A 27670-nucleotide genomic window follows, 5' to 3' on the forward strand; every position below is an offset into this window, starting at 1 on the left:
GGAAGAACTTTCTCAAGAATATTTGATTTCTATTGTAAAAAGAACGAGCCACGAGTGTGTTCAGCTGTTACATCTGCCAAAGGTGGACACCCACATCAATCAAAAGTTTAGAATACTTTTTGGTCAACAGTAAACGGTAAAAAAATGGAAAACTGGAAAAAGTGGAAACGACATTATAACACAGAGCCTTTGCCATTGCCATCCCCACCCTCTGGAACTCTCTCCCCCTTCACATCAGAAACTCAGACTCACTGAACACCTTCAAAAAACTGCTCAAAACGTACCTTTTCCTCACGGCCTACAGCCTTCACACATGAATGCTCCTCATTACTGTCTGTCCTTGTTTTTGTGTTACTTTATTGTGAAGCGTCTTTGTGTTACAGTGAAAAGCGCTTTATAAAACTGATGTGTTAGAACAGAAAATACTGTAGAAGAAGCACTTGAAGACCTCTCTGAAGAACCATTTCCATGTATTTTTGCTATACGTCTGTGAAAACTGCTATATAATGAAAGCTTACTTACTTATTAAAGGTGCATTTTGTAACTTTTCTGATGGTGATTACGCCAAATGCTTTTCTTTATGTCGATGTTGCTTTGTCTGGAATGTTTCACAGTATATTGTGGTATTGAAACTTCCTATCTTCATGGAGACCAAACCAGACTAAGTTACAGGTCTGATCTGTGGAGAGGCGACCCCGCTCACAGTCAGAATGTCTGTTTTTCTAGGTGAGCGGAGTTCAATCGATGAGGCTCGCATCCCCTGGGAGGCGCCAAAAGCCACTGGGGAGGCACGACACATGCGGACTAAACCAGGACCGATCCCAGGACTGAACCAGGAGGACTAAACCAGGACTGAACTAGGAGTAAAACAGGGCTAAACCAGTGTTGTGATGGGCCCGGAGGTGCGCTCGCGTAGACCATTGAGTGACCGCGGGTGAAAGGACTGGCACAGAGCTCCACGCGCTATACGGAGTTAAGCGCAGCCATCACCCTATTGCGATTTGTGGACACCCTGCTCCACGGGCCCAGGGTTCTCCTTCTCTCTCTCTCTCAAGTCCAAGATTAGTCCTGGTTTAGTCCTGATTTACTCCTGGTTTAGTTTATTCCTGATTTAGTCCTGATTTAGTCCTGATTTAGTCCTGATTTAGTCCTGGATTAGACATAGTTTAGTCCTTAGTTAGACCTGGTTTCGTCCTGGTTTCGTCCTGGTTCAGTCCTGGTTTAGACCTGGTTTAGACCTGGTTTAGACCTGGTTTCGTCCTGGTTTCGTCCTGGTTTCGTCCTGGTTTCGTCCCTGGTTTCATCCTGGTTCCTGGTTTAGACCTGGTTCAGTCCTGGTTTAGACCTGGTTTAGACCTGGTTTCGTCCTGGTTTCGTCCTGGTTTCGTCCTGGTTTCGTCCTGGTTTAGACCTGGTTCAGTCCTGGTTTAGACCTGGTTTAGACCTGGTTTCATCCTGGTTTCGTCCTGGTTTCGTCCTGGTTCAGTCCTGGTTCAGTCCTGGTTTAGACCTGGTTTAGACCTGGTTTTGTCCTGGTTTCGTCCTGGTTTCGTCCTGGTTTCGTCCTGGTTTAGACCTGGTTTCATCCTGGTTTCGTCCTGGTTTCGTCCTGGTTTCGTCCTGGTTCAGTCCTGGTTTAGACCTGGTTTAGACCTGGTTTCATCCTGGTTTCGTCCTGGTTCAGTCCTGGTTTAGACCTGGTTTAGTCCTGGTTTCGTCCTGGTTTCGTCCTGGTTTCGTCCTGGTTCAGTCCTGGTTTAGACCTGGTTTAGTCTTGGTTTAGTCCTGGTTTAGTCCACCTGTAACTGAATAAATGTAAGGTAGAATTGTTTAATGCCATACTGTGGAACATTGCAATAAGATCTCCATGGAGACCAGCAAGTGACAGACGTCCAACCAACCGGAAAAGTTACACAGTGCACCTTCAAATGCCATGTCCTGAAACAAAGCGGTGATTGTCGTGCTTTCTGTTACAGCTTATATTCGTAGCTCGCTTCAAACCTCAACGCCGAAAATTTCTCTCATAAAACGCATGAAATTTGAGTTGAAAATATAATGTCTTGATTCATGGTTGTCATCGTTGCAGAGGTGCGGAGCGGCTGCCAGTGAGAAATCCGAACACGTGTTGATTTATTTTGCTAAGAGGAAAAAAATTAAGAAGTCAACTTGTAAAAATCTCGAAAGAAAGAACTTTTTGACGTGCGCGAGACTCCTTTGAAGGTCATTTGTTTCTCAAGAACTTTGTGGTTTTGAGGTTTTGGAAATTTGGGATGGTTTGAAAGGGCAAATGTGGAAGTGGGGCATGGAAAGACGTTATAAGGTTTTAGTGGCTTCAAACCTGAGCTTACAAATGTTGAAACTTTGGAGGAATAAATGAACTACTGGTTACATTTAAGAAATCACTGTGTGGTTGTGCTAATCTTATAATTTCTTAATGATTTGTCAAGTTTTGGAGCCCCCCCCAGCGAACGGTCTCCTGTAATTTCATACTGTTGTTGTGTCATCGAGCAAGACACTTCACTACCTCTCACCCTGCTCATGTAAATTCATTGGTGGTAGTTAGAAAGTTGTCTCGTTATCTTAGAATGAACCACAACTTCCAAAGTGTTTGATCAAATATTTAGGACTCTATAGACCCCATCAAAACTGGAACTAGACCAGGACTAAACCAGGACTAGACCAGGACTAAAGCAGGACTAGAACAGGACTAAACCAGGTCTACATCAGGACTAAAGTTGAGATTACTGGCAGTTTTAAAGTACCATAATTTGTTTCATTCACACATGTTTAACACACAAACCTTTAAGGGTGTAACGGTACATTTATTCGTGCCAAACCTTTCTCTCTTCTTTCTCTTTAATATTTACGAGAGAATTTGTCCGTGATTCAGGTGGCAGTGTTTCCCGCAGCGCTTTATAGTTAGGACAGCCACCTCGAAAACAATTGCCCCTTTGCCTTGGCGATGTCCCTCCGAACCACGTGAATCCTCGTAAAACTACGGTCGTCGCACCGCGGTCCTCACTTTTGCCTTTCGCCGGCACGGAATCTCCACCACCCCTCCCCCGTCCGCAGATCTGTACTTACTGCAGACAATGTGGTCAAGTTGTTTTTTCTGTCCAAAAATATGAAGACCGAGTAAAACTTCATGCTGGAACTGTTAGTGTTGTGCTTTATTTTTTTGAAAAGTTTTGTTTAGTGTTTACAAGGAATTTATGTTTTATAATATTTCATACATTTGTTGCTTATTTGAGAATATTTTATTTAACTTATTAGTATTACCAAGCAGCACTTTGCATTTATTTTATTTTCCTATTTGTATAACGTTGAAACAAATTGTTGGTTTAATAAACACACAAATAAATGCATTTTGTTCCCATACTGAACCGAAAATGAACCGAAACATGACCTCAAAACCGAGGTACGTTTTTTGTGTACTGTTACACCCCTACAAACCCTGCATATTTAGGCTGAGTTCTTCTGCCAAATGAAAAACATTGTGTGTCATGTGGTAATACAGGAAGTGCTCCACTGTGTTTTTAAACTCCATACACCTTCTCTAGAATCATGATGATTTCAGCCCTGGAGTTGCCAATCTCTACTGAATTAAAGATAAAAGGAGCTGTTAACTTGAAAACATTTTGAGCTTTGAAGATTAATATAGACTAATAATGATAAAGCTTTACTCAAACATGTGAATGAAACAAAACACGACTCCAGGTTTGTTTTTGAGGAGGTAACAACATTATAACATGACTTAAAGGTTGTATCGAGGATTTTTTAAGGAAAGAGAAATACAGCGACAGTTCTTTTTCAAATGTTCCTCGAGAAATAATTTGGAGACCGACACCTCAGTTTTTAGACCCTTTGTCTGCTTCAGTCACGCAATCGCTGAAAGGAATCTCCAAGAATCACCTCAGTTTGTCTTTGCTCCTTTTCTCCTTCTTTTCTTCTTTCAGCGACCTCAAAAACTGACTTTCTTTTGCGGCGAACTGGTCGTGGATTCTCGTCCGACCTCGCAACAAAATTTGTGTGAACTGCAAGGAAGCTACAAGTAGAAAAAGCCTCTAAGAACCGCTGCATAGTTTCCCTAGAAACGTAGGGAGTTTGACTGACAACATAACAGCCAATAGAAAATGAGGCAACCTTGTTTTCTATTGGCTGATGTTTATCTGGCCTCACTAAGTCCACAGTTGATAGATTTTCATTCTTTTTATTTTGGTCATCATAATTACAATGCCGCTGCAGCTCTGTAATGGTATTTTAAACTTTCATTGACAATTTGAAACTGAAAAAAAAAATCCTCCATACAACCTTTAAGATTCACAAGAGACAATTTTGTATAATATAAGACCTTTACAATTTTAACTTTGAACCAAATACTGTTATTAAAACTTAAATTGTTCAGTTCTATTCTCAGTTTGGGGACAGCTATTAAACCCAAAACATAGCACCCAAATTTCACTGTAATATAAGAACTTGTAAAAACCCTAACACTATTTCCTGTAGATTAATTGATTGACTGTTTTAATAAAGATTTTGGCCCCTGCTCTGATACTAATTGCGTTGTAACTTTCACATCTCCACAGTACGTTTTATTATCGCTGTATAAATGGTACAGTTCTCGCTTGTCACTGGGGCCACTGGAGGAGCCGGTCTCAGCCAGAACTCGGCTTTATTATTAAGTCTTGTGTTTACGTTCAGGTTTATTGAACTATAAATAAAACGGGTTTCTCAAGTTCTGCTGCTACTGCTACTTTTTACACTCTACTAGTTTAGGTACTTTTGAAAAATAAACAAGTATTAGTAATTGCGAAAGGATTGCGTTTCTACTTATGTAATAAAATAATAGTTTAAATTGCTGAATTAACTCTAGAATTTAAAGGTGCATTGTGCAACTTTTCTGCTGGAGGGTCCGTCAAATTCTTTTCTTCATGGAGATGTTATTGCTTTGTCTGGAATGTTCCACAGTATGGCATTAAACTTTTCTATCTTCACGGAGACCAAATCAGACCAAGTTACAGGTCAGATCTGTGCAGAGGCGACCCCACTCACAGTCAGAATTCTGTGTTTTTCTATGTATTTTTGAGCAGTAATGCCACCTGTAATTGAAGTGTTGTCACGATACACGATTCAAACTCGATGTTGATACCAATGAACAGACTTGATACTCAAAACCGATTCTGATATCATGATGATAATAAGAATAAAACAAAACACAAAAAACTCTTTATTTAGACAGTAGAATGTGATTTTTAATATTAAATCATGGTACTTTCTTTTCTATTCCCGTCCAGGTTGGTTACATAGTGGTCCATGGGCGTATAGTAGTACGCCCTACTACTACTTATACTTATTCTGATACAGCTGCAAGATCATTCTAAAGCAGGGGTCTCCAATGTTTTCCACCAGTGAGCTACTTTCACAAAATGCCAGAGGGCTACCTATTTTAGCAGTTGCAAAGAAATTAAGTACCATATTTTTCACTCCAGAGTACGAGTCGCATCAGCCAAAAAAATACATAATGAAGAAGAAAAAAAAAACAAATACAAGTTGCACCGGACTATAAGTCGCATTTATTTTATAAAATCAGAGACCAGGAACTGACATTTCATCTTGAAAGTCAAGTTCTAGTAATAACAATAGAACAGAGAACAACAGACTGTTAGTTATCTGAACAGTTCTTCAGATAAACTATAACATAAACAACAGAACAGAACAAGTTTGCCAAACTCTCCATCTCACTCAAAATCACTAAATCCATTCAATTCTTTATCCTCGGTGTCACTTCTGAGCAAACTCCGCGACCTCCGGAGGCAAACAGAGCGCCGCTTCCTCTTCTGTGTCGCTGTCGTCAGACTCAGCATCAATTCCAGTTAGAATTATTCCGGCCTTTCTGAATCCCGACAAGATGGTTTCGGTGTCACTGAAGTCACTTAAATTTAAAAAATAATGGTGCGATCGACTGACATGATACAGACAGGACAGAGGCTCTTTCTGCAGGAGACATGTGCAGTAGAGCCAAGTGACAGTGGTACAGGAGGAACAGGAGCAGCAGATACTGACACACAAGACTAGAGCGCCCTCTTGTGACTGTCAGTGTGTGAACATTTTAATATATAAGTCGCACCAGAGTACAAGTCCCAGGAAACACCCAAACCACGAAAAAAGTCTGAAAAATATGGTACATATAAGAGTCTCAGCAAACCTTAGACGGGGAACAGTTAGATGCCTGGAAAACATCCATTTATCAGTGCACAAAGTTAGGCATCAAAATTACACATTTACAGTGGAAATTAATCAAATCTTTCTTATTCAGCACAATACACAGAACTCAGAAATCCCTTGGCGAGTTACTTGGAAGGGGTGGAAATTGACAGGTTTGGAGACCCCCGTTGTAAAGCTGTTCAGGAAAGGTTCATTTCTGTTCTGTGAATGTGACTTTTTTAATGTCTGTACCTTCTCAAATGAGTATCTAGTTTCAATACTAGTTTAAGTATCGATTAGTATCTGATTTTTGATAGTTTTGACAAGTGGATTATACAGTCATTTCTAATCTTCAGTGAACAGGGCGGGTCTTTGTACTGGAGAGGTCTACGGCCAATCTTCTGTCAGTAAGAGCTTGTGGTTTGGAGCAGATTTAAGACTTTGGAAGGAGAAATTTGACTGTTTTTGTGTCAAATTAAAATGAAAATTCTGATTAAAAGTCTGTATTTTTAATAATCAAGGAATATTGAAAGCTATTTATGTATTTAACGAGGCAAAATGAGGACAAAATTGGAAAAGGGGAACGAGCAATATGAGTTATTTCATAGTTTTCTGGAGAACAGGCAATGTAGGTGAAGTGTCTTGCTCATGGACACAAAATCAGACACAATTCAAATCGCCAATTTTCCATTTCCTTTAAATCTTACCATAATTCAGTTATTTTAACATAAATCTTCGCATATGTTGAGGTGAAACAACTCTTAGAAGGCCATTTATTCACAAAGTTTACGTTAAAAGGTGCAATGTGTAATTTTCTGGGTGCTTGTTTCCATGGAAATGTCTTACTTGGCCAGATCTGTGGAGAGGCGACTACTCTGACAATGAGAATCCATGTTTTTAAGGTATTTCTGAGCAATAAAAATACCCGTAATTCACTTAACGTAAGACAGATACATTCATTTCAGGCAAAGCTGTAACATCTCCATGGAGACAGTTCTACCTGAAAAGCTGCACAGTGCACCTTTAACTCCCTGTAATGCATTTTTCATAGTGTTATAAAAATGGTTCTTGAATGAGCAGAACCTTGAGGGAGGAGGTGTAATATTTCTCTTCAAAGTTGATGAGACCAAACCGCAGAATTTTTATTGAGATCCCATATGTGAGAGTCGCTATGGCCTTAACTCAACTCAGTGTGGAAATCGTCTTTACTGTTCAAACATACAGTGTTTGATCTGCCTCATAGACCCAACGTTAAAGGAAAATATACCCAATATTTAGTGACATTCTTTTCCTTAATGCTCCATGTGGCTTTTAAAATGTGTTAAGAACGTAATAAATAGTATATAATGTTTGGAGTTTGGTTCAAAGCTTTATGTATGATTCAAAAGAGTACGGGTTCTATGTTTAGATTAAGAGTTGGGTCAAAGCTTTTAAATATATACACAAATGATTACATTTTTCCTTCTAGTCATCCACAACTGCTCTGATATTATGTTTTATCAAAGTATAATTTGAATTTATTTTGGACTAGAGTCAAATTTTTCTGTCGGAGCCCAGCCCGTGTCTAACAGAACAGTGATCGAATCCGATCCGAGCCTGATACAATTAAAATCACACTATTTTCATAGGCCTGCTAATGACACACGTAGGATATTGTTTGCGTGGCCTCTAACGGACACAGAGATGCAAAATACGAACTAGGGATATAGCGAAAATAATGGGAAGACTTTATCTGCTCACCTCTCGTAAAGTGGTAAATTCAAAGTGCAGCATTTCATCCATATTATCCGTAGAAATTGTCCTCTGCAAATAATGACATTCAGTCCACAAAACCACACTGTCAATCCAGTCTGAATTGTTCTTTAAAAGTAAAAAGGCGAGAGTAGTTCCTCACGTGTGTCTTTTTACATCCACACAGCGCACGGATCGAGGTGAAGCTGCAGATTAGCGATAGTGACTCTACTTCCTGTGTATTTTATCTCCAGTCTTTTATGCTTTACAAATCATGTATCTGAAGCTTTGCACCACATTTCACAAGTAATAGTAACACAGTTTTGACTTGTATCTAAACTAGAAGTGCAGTGCTCTGATCTTTTGAACACTCAAGAGTTTCAAAGCGAGTCGTTTTACTGTAGACAGGAAACAGCTGATGCGCCGAAGTGTCCGAGTCCAACCCAAGCCCAAACATAAGTTCTAAATATTTGTCCGACGGGTTCGGACAGACTTTGGTCGGGTTTCCGTGCTGTATTTTGGACACTATAGAAAATCTGTCCCCTACATTTGAATTCATTTGAAGTAGCAACAATGAATAAAAAATTAATTAAAAAAATTCTAGTTTCCATCCAAAATTATGTATTTTAATCATTGCTGTATTCAGTTGGTAATGAGTATTGAGCCTTTCCCTCATCGACATCAAGTTTGAAACCAGTGTATGAAATCATACACTGGTTGAGCGGTCAGGTCCACTGACCCACAGGTTGGTGGTACAATTCCAGCTCCCACAGATGAATGCTGTTGTTGTGTCCTTGGGCAAGAAACTTAACCCGCCTTGCCCCCAGTGTCTGTCTGTGTGTGAATTTGTGAGTTGTTCCTTGATGTAAAGAGCTTTGAGTACCTTGAAGATGGAAAAGTGCTGTATAAAAATATGACCATTTAACATTTAGGAGGAAACGCAGAAACGTATAGACAAAGGAAAACACAGTGTCCAAGAATTGAACCCGTGATCTTACTGAACAGAGGCAGTAGCTTAAACACTATACCACTTTACTCAATGTGTGTAAAATCTCTCAGTCATCCAGGTAGACTCCATGGCAAAGGAGAAATTCAGTTTGAATTTCTCCTTTGCCAGCTAAGTCCATGTTGTCTTAGGTTACGTTTATAGGCAGATTGTCTGAACAGAAGACGCAAAAGTGGCATTGCATGTTCACCTTTTATTTCGCGTTTAGACGAGCGTTTTTGGAAGGAAATCTGTGTGCATACGGTGATGCAAATGTGTGTGGAATCCAATTGGGTATGCATGCCAGGCGGCTACGTGGTGACTCTAGGTGGTGATGTATGTGACGTAAACGCATACATGACGTGAGCAGATCTGACCAGAGTTTTGCGTCTTGGGCAGTGTAGACGGAAACGCTACAGCGGAGCATATTCGACTTTTCCACTCTGGAGGGTGGTTTCAGATTTTTGCATTTCTAAGCCCCAAAAACGCCGTCACCGTCTAAACAAAAGGCACTTCTGATAAAATATTTTGTCGTTTTTACCCACAAACGTTCTTGTGTAAACAGGCCCGCTATCAAAATGAGTACTACGTGGTAATAAAAAATATATATAATTCTTAATTGAACATTTCACTCCATTTCCCATTGTAAATATAGTTTTAATGATCACTGTGGTATCAAAATCAGTACTGAACATCAAGCCCTTCCTTTAGTATCAATACAGTGTTTGAAACTGTAGTATCCATGCACCTTTTTAGAGCTGAACAGGTTTTTGATTGATAGTTGAAACCTGAATACCAGAGGAAACCAATAGAGTCAAGAAGAAAAAGGAAAATACATTGTCCAAAAACTGAAACCGCAACAGGCAACAGCTTAGACCACTTTACCACTTTGTTAGTTTTGCTGCGAACAAGCTTGCCTCTCCACAGATCTGAACTGTAACTCGGCCTGATGTCGCTTTCATTTTGTCTCAGTAAAGATCGGTTCAATATCATACTTCAGAACAGTCCAGACAAGCACTGATACTAACAAAATATGTAAAAATTGGACCTTTCCTGAAATTTTTTTGACGAGTCTTGGTTGAAAATCACATTCCAGACTCTCCAAGAATTGAACCCAGTATCTCCTTGACAACACCACCGTGCTCTGTGTTATCTTAGTTCTTCCCGCACATCTGGTAACTGCACAGACTATTACAACCAGCTGACTAGTGTTTTCTTTATGGGCCTAACCATGTCTTTTTGCTCTCCTCTGATCCATGACTCATTAGTCGAAACTGCAGAGTCTGCGGATCATCAGATGGTGTTAATAACCCACAGTTTATTTCTGCTTTTTCTCACCGGTGGATCTCTCCTCCTCCTCTTTCTCCTCCTCCTCTTCTCTGGAGTCTGTCACTGTGGGTCAGTGTAACAGCTGATAGTGAAGTAACGACACCAGAAAAGCCAAATACTGATGGTGATAAGAAGCAGAGAGCATGAGACAATAGGGAGAACAGATTGGGCGCTTTCTGCTGTCAACACGTAACTTACAAAACCAGTCACACCCTCTCGTAAATTCTTTTTTCTTTATTTTTACTGTAGTCTACATTTTAGATACACAGTGAAAACATCAAATATAGGAATAAATAAATTTTTTTGTAGTATAGAAAACAATTTAATGATTCTACTAAATAGTTTTTGACAAAGTAAAGGGAGGATTTGAATAAAATTTTAAAATATTTCGTAGAAAATATTTACCTTTTTGTCTTCCCTATATCTTACTTCATATATTTGATGTCTTCTGTATGTATTAGGGGTGTAACGATATCCAAGTGTCACGATACGATATCGTCACAGTATGAACCTCACTGTACGATATTTATTGCGATATCGTGGGAAAGCTCATGATATGGAAGAGAGGCTCACGATTAGGGATGTAACAATATCCAAATCTCTCGGTACGATATTTTGACGATATACATCTCACAAAACTGTTAATATGCTACTTTTTCCTCTTAAAATGCCTTGACAAGACTTAATCCAAAGAACTAAGACTTAAAAGTGCTTAGAACTGTTATTTCCTCTTGTAGTCTGCTGTGAAATGTAGCAAAGGATCATGGTCGATGTAGTTCCCTCAGTTTTTTTTTTTTTTTTTTTTTTTTGCTACACCATAACTCTTAATTTAAGCAAAGACACTTGTAATTCGATATATTGTGATGGTCCACGATATTATTGTATCACGATATCTCGGTTACTGTTACATCCCTAATATGTATATAAAATTCAGAAAGTACTAAAAGTAAAGGAAAAAAAGAGTGTGTCCAAACTTTTGACTGGTAGTGTACATATTTTCTTACTTTAAAAAAAAATACTTTTACAGTAATAGTCGACCCACCTACAAACTTTGAGCTAGAGTTGGTCTGATTGCCTTTTCTTGTCTGGTCCTCATGCTCTCTGTTGTGTTTCAAGTCAGGCTCAAACACAGCCGTCCAATCAGATTTGTTTATTTCAGTGAAGCATGTGAAACGAAGGAGCTCATTGGTCAGTCATCATTTTGAACAACATGAAACTTCACCTCAGATAGGGATGCACCGAAATGATACTGGTATTGGATATCGGTGCTGGTATTGAACATTTTGGTGGACCAGATATCTGCTTTCATGATATCGGTTCAATCGATATCCCCTTTTGGTCTATAAACTAATGTAATAAGATGATGTACTGGCTCAAAACATCTCAGAATGTTAAACTTGTATTCTGTAGTTACAAAACACATTTGGATAGTTTTTTACTTTATTCTGTTTGTGTTTAAAGGAAATAAATGCTGTTTTCAGTCCCTACACTGGTATTGATTATTAAGACCGGATATCGGCAGATACTTAAAACCCAAAGTTTTGCTATAGGAACAGAAAAAAATGGATTTATGGTCAGCTAATCCAATCCAATCTCAATGGTGACAAGACTTTTTTTTTTTTATAGGTCTATTTATTTATTCTGTAATGCTTTTGTTTGTCTGTTTGTTTGTTTAATACCTTTACCTTTAGTTCAGTAGAGATCGGCAGTTCCAGGGCTGAAATTATCAAAATGATTCAAAAAAGTTCAAAAAAGCTTATTGTCAATTCTTCATACAAAACATACGAAGAATCAAGCAAATCCAAGCGTATAAATAAATAAATAAATAAATAATAATAAATGTAAAAGTCCAAGTGTTCTTTGGAGAGACGCAGATTCTTATCTTACTGGCAGCCTGGTGGTCAGAGAAGGGCTAGTTGAAGGTGTATAGAGTTTAAAACACAGAGGTGCACTTCCTGTATCACCACATGACATCACAAGGTGGTGCAGAGTGTTTTCTGTTTGAGAGGAAAAACTCAGCCTAAATATGCAGGATTTGTGTGTTAAACATGTGCAAATGAAACAAAACACAACTCCGGGTATTGTTTTGATGAGGAAACATTATAACATAGATCAGAAAATAGAAATATGGCCCCTTTAAAAATGTGTTATCATGAAAGGCCTATAAGCACACGCTGTCAGCATTAGTCGGTCATAGCAGTAAGCGTTTTCTCCCAGTCAACTCAGCAGTCCACAAACTTAAATCCCGACAGTGATAAGAAGTGAGTGTGTGGTACAGAGAGGACAGGAGCGTGGTACAGAGCAGCGGGGGGTCGGTCTAACCTCATCAACCATAAAAACACACGGGGGAGGGGAGGGGCCGTGCTGAGTAAGTGAAGAAACGAGGATTTAACCAGACTAAAGTGTTGAGTTACTGTGTTTGGACACTAGGGGGGGCACGGCCGGACCCCTGCAGAGGACTCGTTACGGTCGTCTGATTAATTTACCTCCCCAAATGAAGACAGTGGAGGTGACGGTGAACTTGAGACAAAAGTTTAAAAGTCTAGTTGTAGTACTTTGAGTAGTTTTTATAATAGTACAGTGTTGTTTAAGGCTTACATGTATATACAGCTTTCATATGTAAAGGTGCACTATGTAACTTTCCGGGTGGGGAGTCCAGTACCTGCTTCGTCTCCATGGGGATGTTATTGCTTTGCCTCAAATGTCCCACGGTATGGCATTAAACGCCTACAGTATACAGTCATTGCACATTCTTAGTGAGCAGGGACGCCTCTCCACGGATCTGACCTGTACATTCGAGGCAGATCTAAAGTATCTCTATGGATACAAGAAGGTTGCACACTGTAATACGACAACTACGACGACTACTACTACTACTACTACTACTACTGGTACTACTACTACTGCTGCTACTATTACTACTACTAGTACTACTACTACTACTACTTACTACTACTTACTACTACTACTACTACTACTACTACTACTACTACTACTACTATTACTACAATTACTACCACTATTACTACTACTTTTACTACTACTACTACTACTACAGCTGCTACTACTGGTGCTACTACTACTATTACTACTACTACTGTTATTACTGCTACTGCTACTACTATCACTACTACTACTGCCACTACTACTACTACTACTACTACTACCACACCACTACTACTACCACTTTAACTACCACTTCTATTACTACTACTACTACTGCTACTGCTACTACTACTACTTACTTCTACTACTACTATTACTGTTCCTACTATTACTACTAGTACCACCACCACCACCACTACCTACTACTACTACTACTACTACTACTACTACTACTACTACTACTACTACTACTACTGCTGCTGTTACTACCACTATTACTATTACTACTATTACTACTACTACTACTACTACTACTACTTACTACTACTTACTACTTACTACTACTATTACTACTACTACTACTTACTACTACTACTATTACTACTACTACTACTGCTGCTACTACTGGTGCTACTACTACTATTACTACTACTACTGTTATTACTGCTACTGCTACTATTATCACTACTACTACTGCCACTACTACTACTACTACTACTACTACTACTACTTCTATTACTACTGCTACTGCTACTGCTACTACTACTACTACTACTACTACTGTTACTACCACCACCACTACCTACTACTACTACTACTACTACTACTACTACTACTACTACTACTACTACTACTACTACTTCACCAGCTCAGTATATTTAACTCTTTTTTGTTCAACTGTCACATTTTCCTCACAGCTCTGTGTATCAGCTGGTAATAATACTCTGCGTAATTGCACATGTTTTGCTTTTTATCTGTGTCTGATTTCAGATTGAGAACAGAACAAAGCTTTTGGTAATAATTTATAGCCGCGACCTCCCACACCCATAAAGTCCTTTTCTTTTCCTGCCAGTATAGAACTCAACCCTGTGATTTCTGCTCCGTACCCCAAATACAACGTGCCTAAAGACCCCCGCTGCTCCGGTGCTACAGACCTGAGCCGAAAATGGCCCCCCTGCCGCTCTAGCTGATTACAGTAGAAACAATGTTAGCTTGGTCCTGCAGCTATAGCTACCATTAGATCCTAGTCCTCTGTGATGTGCTTTTAAAGATATACTGCAACTTTTATTACTGCTGTGAGTGGAAACAGGGCTCTGCTTATTAGATCAGCGTGGAGGTTAATGATGACGACTTTGCTTTTATGTATTTACAAATGCGAGCCAGTGGATTTGATAGAAAAACGGGGCTGTGTGTTTCGTTTTATGGTTGTTAAAGAAATGCATTATACATACTTACTCTTGCTAATCATTTATGCCTTTTAAAAACCTGCATAAAACGGTAAAAAAAAGCCTCCCCATCCCCGGTTTATACTGCGCTACAAAGGCAGAACACCATAACATCATGTCAGAAATTAGTTCTTGTTATTTTGTTTGTATTTGAGAGCTCCTTTATCATTGTGAATAAATATTGTGAAAAATGTTGAGCTCAAAATTGACCATTGACTTATTTGGCAGTCCTTGTACTCTGCTCCAGAGTCCTGCAAGGGTCCATGCGGAGACCCGCACCCGCCCAGACCCATTAACATTCCACCCATTACCCACGCGAGATAAGCCACACACAAATTAAAAGCATTCTAACTAAAGCATCCATCACAAAAAGAATTGAAAGCCTTCAAGAATTACAATAATGAAATGAAATGAAACGGTTACGCTTTCTTCAGTATGAATATGAATTCACTTCACAGGCATTAGCAGAAGAAACATTGATCGAGATGCCGAACTATTGTGCCGCACACGCCACGAACTGAACCAGGACTAACCCAGGACTAAACCAGCACTGATTCCAGGACTAACCCAGGACTAACCTAGGACTGATTCCAGGACTGAACCAGGACTGAACTAGGACTAAAACAGGACTAAAACAGGGCTAAACCAGGACTAAACCAGGGCTAAACCAGGACTAAACCAGTACTGAACCAGGACTCACTGTTGGGACAAGGACTTAAACCAGGACAACTAAACCTGCATAGACTTCCTGGGTAAAGGACTAAACCAGGACTAGACGAAAGGACCGGTGGAGAGCTCCATGGAGCTAAGTCCTGTGCGCTTTGCGGACACCCTGCTCCTTGGGCCTGGGGTTCTCCCTCTCTTAAGTCCAAGAGTGGTCTGGGTTTAGACCTGGTTTAATCCTGGTTTGGTCCTGACCTGCCCGTGTGTAATTACTACTCACCCGCATACCTGTCCGTAAAATTCCATAACGTTAAAACTAGAGCCCGACCGATATGGATTTTGCTGTGGCCGATATGAAACCGATATAATGGGATAGCCGAATAACACCATATATTAGGATGTAAAATTCCTGTAAATTGAAAACTTAGGTTTGGCTATTTTAAATTGGGTTTATTTAGGCAACATTTATTGTTATTCTGCCTCTTTACGTCATATTTACAGACAGTAGGTTGACTAATGGCATTTTTGCATCACATTCTAGACACTAGGATGGGTATTCCAGTTCTTTTTAGAGAACCGGTCTTTTGGCTCGGCTCACTAAAAGCTGCTGGTCTTTTTGGCTCCCAAGTGGCTCTTCAGATTGTTTTGTTGCAAGCAGGACTGAATCAGGACTGAAACCAGGTCTAAACCAGGACTGAAAAAGGACTAAAACTGGGACTTATTTATTTTATGCTAAACTACAGTCAAATATGCCATTTTTTAAATTTTTATTTTTTTTTCCTAGTACACGCAAATTTCTCAAAGTTTCGTTTTGAGCCGCTGCCAGCTGTCAAACCAGACTCTGCACGCGGCGTGAAGAGAAAAAAGTGAGAGAAAGAGAAAACACGGCTCCCAATAAGGATCAGGCTCCCGTCGTTCCCTTCAAAGACTTCTAAGAGTCATTTCGTTCGCGAAACCGACCCATAACTAGTAAAGTAGCGCTATAGCCTTTAGCCGTAAATACGGCACGCCGCAGTATTAATTATATGCGCAATGTCATAATTCAGACTCTATTCACAGCTCATTTACATTCAGTGCAGGTCCAGTAGCAAATTACGGCCAATAATAGTCACTTTAGAACAGACCAATAAAACAGTTGTTTATGTGGGGAGCTACAGCAGCTAACCCTAACAAATGACAAAAACTATTCAGAGTCACATATTTCCAACACTCACCGCTTCAACAGGCTCCTCCTCAAATCACAGTCTGACTAATAAATGTCCTTTTAATCCAGTTCAAACCTTGTCCGTAAAAAAGAATATCCTCAGTGTTTGGATCTGTGTCTGCAGGTGTAAACAAACACACGTGAACTCTGTGGTGTGTTCAACAGTACGGACTGACTCCGTACTGCCGCATATCTGCTGCCCTGTGAAATATCATAACAACCCGCCCGCTTCAGCAACTATTTGCCCATATCCGATGGGTATCCGTGGATACCCGACCCGGTGCAGGACTCTGCTCTGCTTTTGTATCATGAGCCAAAAATAAGGAGTCGTGCAAAAGTAAAAGGCAAAAGGCAGTAGCTGTGTATGTTTTGTTTATGATTTAGATTTAAAATCCAATCTTAACACATTAAGTAAATTTATGTTTGTATTCAATTATACTTTACTACCTTTAAAAGTGAGTAAAGTATTTTGTATATTTATTCATACTGTACACACTATACTGCAAAGTAACTTGTCTGTCAAACTGTTTAACTGTGTAAGTGTCACCGCACGATCCTGATCAGCACTAAACAGAAAATCCAAAGTTCTTCTGTATCATTTCAAACAAACTCCATGATGATTAGACCTTGGTGAGGTTCTTATAATGGATGGAAGTCTGGAGAAAATCAAGCAAATAATGATCATGTCAGTTTCTGCGTTTTGCCTTTGCACCACTCCTTATTTTTGACACATGATACAAAGGCAGAGCACAGGAACTGACAAATAAAGGTCAAGGGTCCATTTTGAGCTCAATATTTTTCGCATACAAATATTTCTTCATTATAGCAGCTAGTTGTCAAATTTTGGGAGCCCTACCTATTATACTTTTGTCTGGACAAAACAAAAACTTTGAAGTCATTTTTCAGCTTCACACTGTGGAGAGTTGAGGTCTTTTGCCTTTGTAGGGCAGTTTAGTTTTGCTGGCATGTTTCCGTATTTCAATTGCCTTCAGCGATTGTTGTCCACTGTCCCAACAATGTTTGCTCCATCCCAGTCCATAATGTAGTTCTTTCTTTTACAGTGATTAGAAATTTGTTTGATTTGAGTTTCTTGTGGTCTGCTTATCAGGAACAATGACCAAAAAAAACAAACCCTATGGTAAAGAAGAAGTTATTACATATGATCAGGTGAGGCGACGGGCCGGACAAAGGCTTCTGTTGAATCTTAGGGACCCAAAATTGAAATCTCTGCCTATTAATTAATATTAGAGGGGGGCCCATGTGAGTCTTTTCGCCCCGGGTCCCCAAATTTCTGTTAACGGGCCTGCATACGACCAGTGTTGGGAAGGTTACTTTTAAAATGTATTCCCCTACAGATTACAGACCCCAGAATGTAGTTTGTAACGGAATCCATGAAATTACTTAAATTGAGTAACGTAATCTGAATACTTTGGATTACTTGATTTGCTGTGGAGAAGCAAAGACTCGGATATCTTCACATAAGACGTTTTGTCTGATAAAAGACAATAAAAAACCCAGACTTTACTTAACCAAATAAAAAATATTATTGATAGAAGAGGAGGAGACACGTCCGCCCAGCATGGTTTAGTCCTGTTAAATCCTGTTTGAGACATAGTTTAGACCTGCTTTTAGACCTGGTTTTAGTCTTGGTTTAGTCCTGGTTTAGATCTGGTTTAGACCTGGTTTAGACCTGGTTTTAGTCCTGGTTTAGTTCTGGTTTAGTCCTAGTTTAGACCTAATTTAGACCTGGTTTTAGACCTGGTTTAAACCTGGTTTAAACCTGGTTTAGTGTCCAGCAATGAGTGGAATTACTGAAAGAAAAAAGCAAAACAAAAAAAAACAAAAGTGAAAACAGGAAAATACCTCTGTGTAATCCATTTATTTCAACAAAGTAACTGTAATCCAATTACCACTCACTGAAACAGTAACTGTAACTGAATACAATTGCTCATAATTTGTACTCTGATTACGTAACTCTGGTACATGTAATCTGTTACTCCCCAACACTGCATACGACATAAATGGCGCATGTACTGTATCTCATTTTCACCAGTGCAGACAAAACACTGGGATCATAACTCTTCCAAGCTGCCTTACTGCCTCTTTGTTCCCATAATAAGCCCCATTCTCAAATAATCAGGATTTTATTATCGCTCATGTCCCTGGTTTGTCTTTTCACAAATATTCCAGAAGTTTTTGTTTTGGTAGATTAATTCGGTCTGTTTTAAAGATTTGGCAAAGACCGGTAAGACTTTGACATTGTCCATGAAATCTACAAAACACGTCTCTTGTTTTTTAGGGAATCTTCTGAGCCCGGCTGCTGAAAGAAGATCGTCGTCAAAACAGGAACACTACAGGACCACGGTTCCCCTTCAGCTGGTGGGGGATGAATGGAGGCCAGTGCATGAACTCAAATACAAGGTAAAAAAAACAAAAAAAAAAATGTAATTATAAAAATGAGGGATGTTACAATAACAAATAATATCGTGGAGCATCATAATATATCAAATTATAAGTCTCTTTACTTAAATTAAGAGTTATGGTGCAGAAATATCTAAAAAAACAGAGGGAACTACATTTACCATGATCCTTTGCTCCATTTCAGTGCAGACTACAAGAAGAAATAACAGTTCTAAGCACTTTTACGTCTTACTTCTTTGGATTAAGTCCTGTCATGGCATTTTAAGACAAAAAAGTAGAAAAAAAGTTGTTTTTTTTAATGCTTCCACAAAATATCATAATAAATATCGTACTGTGAGATGTATATCGTGAAAATATCGAAAGATTTGGATATAGTTACATTCCCAATAATAATTTTGTATTTGTGAATAAAATGTGTCAGTAAGTTTCATTACAAACGATGCGATGCCCAACTGAACCAGGACTGAACCAGGACTGAACCAGGACTGAACCAGGACTGAACCAGGACTGACCCAGGACTCAATCAGGACTGAATCAGGACTGAACCAGGACTGAACCAGGACTGAACCAGGACTGAACCAGGACTGAACCAGGACTGAATCAGGACTGAATCAGGACTGAACAGGACCAGGACTGAACAGGACTGAATCAGGACTGAACTGACTGACCAGGACTGAATCAGGACTGAATCAGGACTGAACCAGGACTGAACCAGGACTCAGAACCAGGACTGAACCAGGACTGAATCAGGACTGAATCAGGACTGAACCAGGACTGAACCAGGACTGAACCAGGACTGAACCAGGACTGAATCAGGACTGAATCAGGACTGAACCAGGATTAAACCAGGACTGAAACAGGACTGAACCAGGACTCAATCAGGACTGAACCAGGACTAAACCAGGACTGAATCAGGACTGAACCAGGACTGAACCAGGATTAAACCAGGATTAAACCAGGACTGAACCAGGACTGAATCAGGACTGAATCAGGACTGAACCAGGACTGAAACCAGGACCAGGACTGAACAGGACAACCAGGACTGAACCAGGATTAAACCAGGACTGAACCAGGACTGAATCAGGACTGAACCAGGACTGAACCAGGACTGAATCAGGACTGAACCAGGACTGAACCAGGACTGAACCAGGACTGAATCAGGACTGAACCAGGACTGAACCAGGACTGAACCAGGACTGAATCAGGACTGAACCAGGACTGAACCAGGATTAAACCAGGACTGAACCAGGACTGAACCAGGACTGAACCAGGACTGAATCAGGACTGAATCAGGACTGAATCAGGACTGAACCAGGACTGAACCAGGACTGAACCAGGACTGAACCAGGACCAAACCAGGACTAAACTGGTCTCAGTGCTGGTCTCGGTCCTGGTCTCAGTCCCGGTCTCAGTTCTGGTCTCAGTTCTGGTCTCAGTCCCAGTCTCTGGTCTCAGTTCTGTCTCAGTTCTGGTCTCAGTTCTGGTCTCAGTCCCGGTCTCAGTTCTGGTCTCAGTTCTGGTCTCAGTTCTGGTATGGTCTCAGTCTGGTCCTGGTCTCAATCCCCGTCTCAGTCCCGGTTTCCGTCCTGGTCTGGTTCTTGTCTCGTTGTCCGGTTTTTTCACTTTTAGAGACAAATAATGAAGGAAATAGTTGTTTTTTTCGTTTTCTTATTTTTGGTTTTATTTTGAAAAATGAATGAAATGAACGATACACGGACTGGGTCACCTCTCCATAGATCTGACCTGTAACTTGGTCTGGTTTGGTCTCCATGAAGATAGAAATGTTTAATACCATATTGTGAAACATTTGACGGACCCTCCACCCAAATAATTACACAATGCACCTTTAAATATTACGTTATTGTTGACTTCGGTAAATATTACAGTTGCCTCCATAATTGTACAAATAAAAGAGAGTATTTTATTTGAGCTTTTGCGTCGCTTTGTTGAAGTTCATCCTGAGCGTGGCTTTATGCACCAAGTTCGGATCGAAATGAAACAAAAAATAAATGCATTTTTGTCGTGAGATGCAAATCGTCAGCTGTGTTTGTGATTGAGCACGTCTCAAAATAGCCCCATTAATATTCTGATGCAGCGTTCAAAGCAAAACAACTCAACAAAGCGGGATATTTTTGAACGAGGAAACTGGCAACATAAAGAATGCAAAAGATGATGGACAGGTTGAAGAGCTGAAGAGGGTTCTTTTGTTCGCGACGACGATGGATACGATTTAAGATCATTTTTATGTTGTGACACCGCGTTTAATGAATATTTTAAAGGTGTAATATGTAACTTTTCGGGCGGAGGGGGCTGCGTGTCTTGAAGCTGTTACTGCTGTGCCTGGAATGTTCCAAAATACGGCATTAAACTCATATCTTGGATGCGTTTTAGTGAGGAAATAAAAGAAAGAAATCCTTGAAAAACATACACGGTTTTGTCTCCACAGATTCGATCTCACTTGGCTTGGTTCAACTCCAAATCCAAATTATTTATATAGCACATTTTACAAACAAAGCGGTTTCCAAAGTGCTGCACAGAGATCATAAAACGAAGGCAACAAAAAGGTAAATTGCTAAAATTTGGTCTTACCGGTCCTGAAACAATAAACCAGTAAAATCAAATAAAAGCAAGACCGTAAAAATCAAATGTCTCCTAATTGTCTCCTTGGAGGTAAATGTGTGTACGGTCGTGTTTTGGAACATTCTAGGCAAAGAAATAAAATCTCCTTGGAGCAGGTGGTGGATAACCGGGCAGAGCAAGGTGAGTTCATGAACTCACGAGAATCCATCTTGGTGTGCGTCCACTGCGCAGTTAAACGAGCGGGTGACCAACTACGTAGCAGAACTGAAGCAAAAGGTGGACGAACGCAAACACGGCAACACTGACAGATGTACTTCCGCCTATTTTAGCGTCAATATGGACTACCGTATTTTTCGGGCTATGTGTCGCAGTTTTTTTCACGGTTTGGGTGTTTCCAGCGACTTATATATTAAAATGTTCACACTGGAGCCTCAAGACAGCGCTCTAGTCTTGTGTGTCAGTATCTGCTGCTCCTGTTCCTCCTGTACCACTGTCACTTCACTCTACTGCGCATGTCTCCTGCAGAAAGAGCCTCTGTCCCGCTGCCAGTGGTGAAACGTGCAGCTGAAAATGGTAATTAAGCAGCAGAAAGAAAGTTTGGTGTGAGCGAGAAACTTGTGAGGGAACGGAGAACACGGCTTCATGGCAACTGGGAGGATGCACCATGTAACAATGCAACAATCCTGGAAGTCACCGGATGGACGGACAAAGCCTGAACTTCAGTGACACCGAAAATATCCTGTCGGGATTCAGAAAGGCCGGAATAATTCTAACTGGAACTGATGCTGAGTCTGACGACAGCGACGCAGAAGAGGAAGCGGCGCTCTGTTTACCTCCGGAGGTCGTGGAGTTGTTCAGAAGTGACACCGAGGATGAAGAATTGAATGGATTTAGTGATTTGGAGTGAGATGGAGAGTTTGTTAAACTTGTTCTGTTCTGTTGTTTATGTTATATTTATCTGAAGAACTGTTCATATGTGACGTTAACAGTCTGTTGTTCTTTGTTCTGTTGTTTTTACTAGAACTTGACTTTCAAGATCAAACATCGGTTCCTGGTCTCTGATTTTATAAAATAAGTTTCCCCCAAAAAGTGCGGCTTATATATGTTTTTTTCTTCATTACTCATTTTTTAGCTGGTGCGGTTTATACTCCAGAGCCATTATAGTCTGAAAAATATGATATTTACTTTGTGAAAAACTTGCAGAAGGTGAGAGCTTTGTGCATTTGTGGACAGGGAAGATGTCTGTGCTTTTCTCTCAACTGGATTGAACTAATGTTTGATTTTTCCTCTTGTTCCGCTGTTGTGATGCTCTTTCAGCGAGAGCCATTCCAGATTGATAATGTGTAGAAACAATTAAACCCTAAATGTTTTACAATTTACATAAATTTTATTTTGCTGTGGGGGCTCCCGGAACAATTTCACAGTAATTTTATCCATATTAGAGTTTTTTAAGACACAGTTAGGATGATTTAAACTTGTTCAAAGGTGCGTCTGGCCTGAGATATGAGATTAGTTACAATCTAATTTCACTTGTCACATTTAATATATATAAACGTGCTAAGCCTTGATTAAATTCAAATAAAACAGTAATTTAAACATATTCTGAAATGCATGTGATTCTTGAGTTATTTTAGCAGCTGGCATTGTCATTTCTTCCATATCTTTGAGGTCTAAAACTGTGAATATCTGGTACAAAGGATATGCAAAAAGTGTTAAAAAATACACATAAAACTCAACTTGACACTGTTAATTTGAAATATTAATGAAATGTTTGAACGCTCACTCACTTTAAATGATATGATTAGTTCTAGTCAGGCTTATCGAACACAGTTTTTGAAGTTTTTTTTTTTTTTTTTTGGTCATTATTGATTCAACTCATGAGAGATTATATTCGCGCTGCTTTTTCCACACTAGTTATTTCCTGCGATGTGATTAGCCCAACGCCAAACAAAACAACATGAAGTCAGACTCTCTGTAGGAAGAATTTTAATAGCTCAGAAGTGATTTCAAAACAGCGTGCATCCATTTTCTCAAAGTTGTAAATACGTGATCAAACGTGAACAGAATTCCCAGAGTTTTGGAGGTAAAAAGCCGGAGGTTATTTCTATTTAATTTGTTTAAAAATCGCGACAAATCTGAATTGTTTTGCCAAGATTTTTTCTAATTTCAGTTTCAGCCAATGTGTTTAGTGTGAAGTCAACAAGGGGTTAGTTAATTTAATTTAATTTAGTAAGTCAAATTTTGTAATATCTCATTAAAGGTTGTATAGAGGATTTTTTTAAGGGAAGAGAAATACAGAGACAGTCCTTGTGCGCATTCAGAATTACTGTTGAAGTTTCCTGTCTAGAAGTAATTCAGCGACCGACGCGTCAGTTTTTAGACCCTTCGTCTGCTTCGGTCGCGCCATCGCTGGACGAGATCTCCAAGAATCACCTCAGTTTGGCTTTGCTCTTTTTCCCCTTCTCTTCTTCTTTGAGCGACATCAAAAATGGACTTTCTTTTGCGGCGAACCGGTCGTGGATTCTCGTCCGCCGTCGCGACAAACTTTGTGCGAAATGCGAGGAAGCGACAGTTCGAAAAAGCCTCTAAGAACCGCTGCGTAAACCACGTAATCCCCGCGCTCCGACGAATCAGTTACACTAGGGAGTTTGATTGACAACCTAACAGCCAATAGAAAATGAAAGAGCCTCGTTTTCTATTGGCTGATGTTTATCTGGCCTCATTACGTCCACAGTTGATAGATTTTCGTTCTTTTTTTTTTGGTCATCATAATTACAAAGCTGCTGCGTCTCTGTAATGGTATATTAATCTTTGACTGACAGTTTGAAACAAAAAAAAAATCCTCCATACAACCTTTAAGACTTCGACTCAAATTCCTTTAAAGACACACCATGTAACTTTTCTCTTTGAGTGTCCACAAGCTGCTTTGTTGTGAGTTTGACCTAGACTGGCATTAAACAATTTAAATCAGTGTTTCCCAAACTTTTTTTTTGGGAAACTATATTTTAAAAGTCACAAACCTTCACGACCCAAGTCAGTATAAGGACTATGTAACCCCCTGTATCCTATGGCCGAGAATTACAAATAAGCCAACCATGGCAGCTGTAAAAGCCTAAAAAATTGGGCTATTGAACATATTAAAGAAACAATAAGAGGAGGAGATAGACTGAAAAAAATATTCCTACTGGATCTACACTCTCAAGGCCACCCAGTTCCCAGGACTTAATGGAGAAGAGTTAGATTTCTCCCCCTTCCTCTAAAACCTTTAAAACCACAAACTTTAAATGAGTAATCAGTTTCTGTTTTACATCTCTGACCCCATGAAACTGTTTAAGACTAGCCCTTTAATATATGACATACATTGTATATATACAAATTAGAGTTATATCTGTAATACTTTAGAATTTTTGCACTACATATATTCTTATACTATGCATTTTTATACTGTGAATCTTTCTATGTATTGGTTGTTTGGATTTGTACTATTTATATCTTGTATTATATTTGAACTTAAATAGCCTGTAACTAAAAGGTGTTCAGCCTACATGTCCCATCATGCACCAGCCCACTGTGAACATGTGACCTACACCTATTACTTTAAATCTGCACTGTGATCACCATCTGGAGTTTGCCCTGATGAAGGCCGAGGTGTTGGAGTGATTTTAACTTTATCTGCCATGTGGTATTAAAGGCTTTTAATTATTTTGTACTTTTTGAGTGCCTCAGTTTTTTCCTTCTTTGTATTTGAGACTGTTCCTACACTGAAGAGCACCAAAAGGACAATTCTGCACATTTTTGTATATCCAAGTAGCACTCCTGCCTCCTAAAGCTTTGCAGACATTACTCATAAATCACAAAATGTATGGATTTGACCATTACTGAACATTAATGAGGATATTTTATTGTTGACTGAGTGATCGTGTCTCTCTGAACAATTAGTATTACTCAAGTTAAACAATGACAAACAGTCATTGAACCAGCAATAAAAGGATCCATCCATAAATATTCTGAAGTGCACTGACCTTTGCTGATTTATCATCTTCTTTTTAGACAACCAAGCAGGATTTCTCAACTCGTTCAGGGCAGGCAGACGGGATTCGGTGACTCACTCGCTCTCTCATGTGTCACAACTGTATATTTCAGACTTACATGCAGATCGTGACAACTTCACCCCAAAAAAATCTCTTGTGACCAACTGACCCAGTTTTTAGGAAACAATGGTTTGAAGAACACATATGGTGCTTGAACCTGCTCTATAGTTATAATTTTTGACACCCGTGGATCGTTACGTTATAATTTGAGCACAAAAAAATTGCAATATTCATCAAAAAACACTTAATTAAAGAAACAGTTCTGACGTGAACAATACGAGCTGATGTCACCGTAATCGTCGTTACAATAAAGAGTCTGCACCTCCGATGGACAGCTGCACATTACACTTGAGAGCAGCAGATTTTCTTTCGTTCTTACCAAAATGAGCACATGATAGAGCCCTGCACCCGTGGAACCCGATGCAAAGCAGTGCGGCGCTGGACACATTTTGAAAGCTCATTGCTGGCGGGAGCAGAAGCAGGACTGCACAATGCGGGAGCGGGCGGGTGGGATGATAAACTGCAGTCCCGCAAACTAAATATGAGTGTAAAGTAAAATATACAAATGACTAATGTTTCAGACGTACTTTGCGCTGGATATTTTATTTGGCAACAATAAAAAACATTTTAAGCAGCCTAAATTTGCGGAAGTGGTTTAATCTTGCGCACATTTTAGACAGTTCCTTTCTGCTTCTCCGTGTTTGATAGAACGTAAGAAAGCGAACGTCGACGTCTTGCGGGATTTGCGGGCGGGAACGGGACAAAGGCAAGGCAAGGCAAGGCAAGTTTATTTGTATAGCACAATTCGTACACAAAGTAATTCAAAGTGCTTTACAGAATAAGAAATACATTAAAATCATAATAAAAACAAAACATAAATAATCATGAAGATTAAAATTAAAAAAAGAGAGACATAAATTGGAGAGAAGAGTGCGGAATGAAAACCTTTCAGTTATATGCACAGTTAAACAGAAATGTTTTGAGTCTGGATTTAAACAGCGTCACAGAAGAGTCTGTCTCACATGTTCAGACTGTTCCAGGTTTTAGCTGCATGAACCTGAAACTCTGACTCCCCTTGTTTAGTCGTGACTCTGGGCACCAGCAGGAGGCCGGTCCCTGAGGTCCTCAGAGTGCGAGATGTTCATATGACACTAACATGTCACAGATGGACTTTGGTGCTCGACCATGGAGACACTTGTACAAGCAGAGCTGTTTTAAAGTCTATTCTCTGAGGCACAGGAGCCAGTGCAGAGACCTGAGCACAGGACTTATGTGCTCGTACTTCCTAGTTCGAGTAAGGACCCGAGCTGCAGCGTTCTGGATGTTCTGGATGTTCTGGATGTTCTGCAGCGTCTCACAGCTCGTTTGGAGAGACCAGTGAGCAGAACATTACAGTATCTAACCTACTGGAGACAAACGCATGGATAAGTTTCTCCAAGTCTGCTTTAGACAGTAAACCTCTGATTTTTGCTATGTTTTTTAGATGGTAAAAGGCTGCAGATGTTATTGATTTGATGTGGCTGTTAAAGTTCAAGTCTGAGTCCATTATTACCCAAAATATCGCAGATGCGGGTAAGAGTGGGAATGAAAATTACAATTCTTTACCGATGCGGGCAGGAGCGGGACTGAAAATTTTGTCCAGCGCAGATCTCTTTTACATGACGCTGCTGAATCCTACGCGTTTGGTCACATTTTTTTTATATCGCGCTTTTCCAACTTCAGGGCACTTATGTCAAGGGACCACTCACCCATTCACACACACATTCATACACCGGCGTACATGGACTCTTGGGGTGAGGTGGGTCAAGTGTCTTGCCCAAGGACACAACGAGAGCATTCATCTGTGGGAGCTGGAATCAGTGGATCTGACCAATGATGTTTAGGTCAAGAGCAGGACTCAAACCAATCACAAATCTTCAGATCAGTGGACAGACGCTCTACCAGCAGAGCTTCTGTCGCCTTCCCGCGTATCGACGATTAATAAAATAATTGGAAAGTGAAATAAGTACAGATCAGTGCCTTTATTAGTCCCTCAGTGGTGAAATTCTAGTGTTGCAACGCGCAATTCAAGAACAGCAGGAAAATGGTAACATGCAATAAAACAGATAATAGATAATGGCTTAAAAATAAT

General features: G+C 39.8%; 1 protein-coding gene across 1 annotated transcript in view; it reads left to right on the top strand.

The window, feature by feature from the left end:
• The window catches only part of LOC110163799 (disintegrin and metalloproteinase domain-containing protein 12-like), a 333462-nt gene that overhangs the window by 39021 nt on the left and 266771 nt on the right, over positions 1-27670 (top strand). Inside the window, exon 2 of the mRNA XM_055149921.1 lies at positions 18747-18868. Coding sequence (XP_055005896.1) covers positions 18747-18868 — 122 coding nt within the window. The remainder of the gene's footprint in view (positions 1-18746; positions 18869-27670) is intronic.

This window comes from Boleophthalmus pectinirostris, unplaced genomic scaffold (genome assembly GCF_026225935.1).
Source record: "Boleophthalmus pectinirostris isolate CB_2022bp ecotype Guang Dong unplaced genomic scaffold, ASM2622593v1 HiC_scaffold_14, whole genome shotgun sequence".
Taxonomy (NCBI): Eukaryota; Metazoa; Chordata; class Actinopteri; order Gobiiformes; family Gobiidae; genus Boleophthalmus; species Boleophthalmus pectinirostris.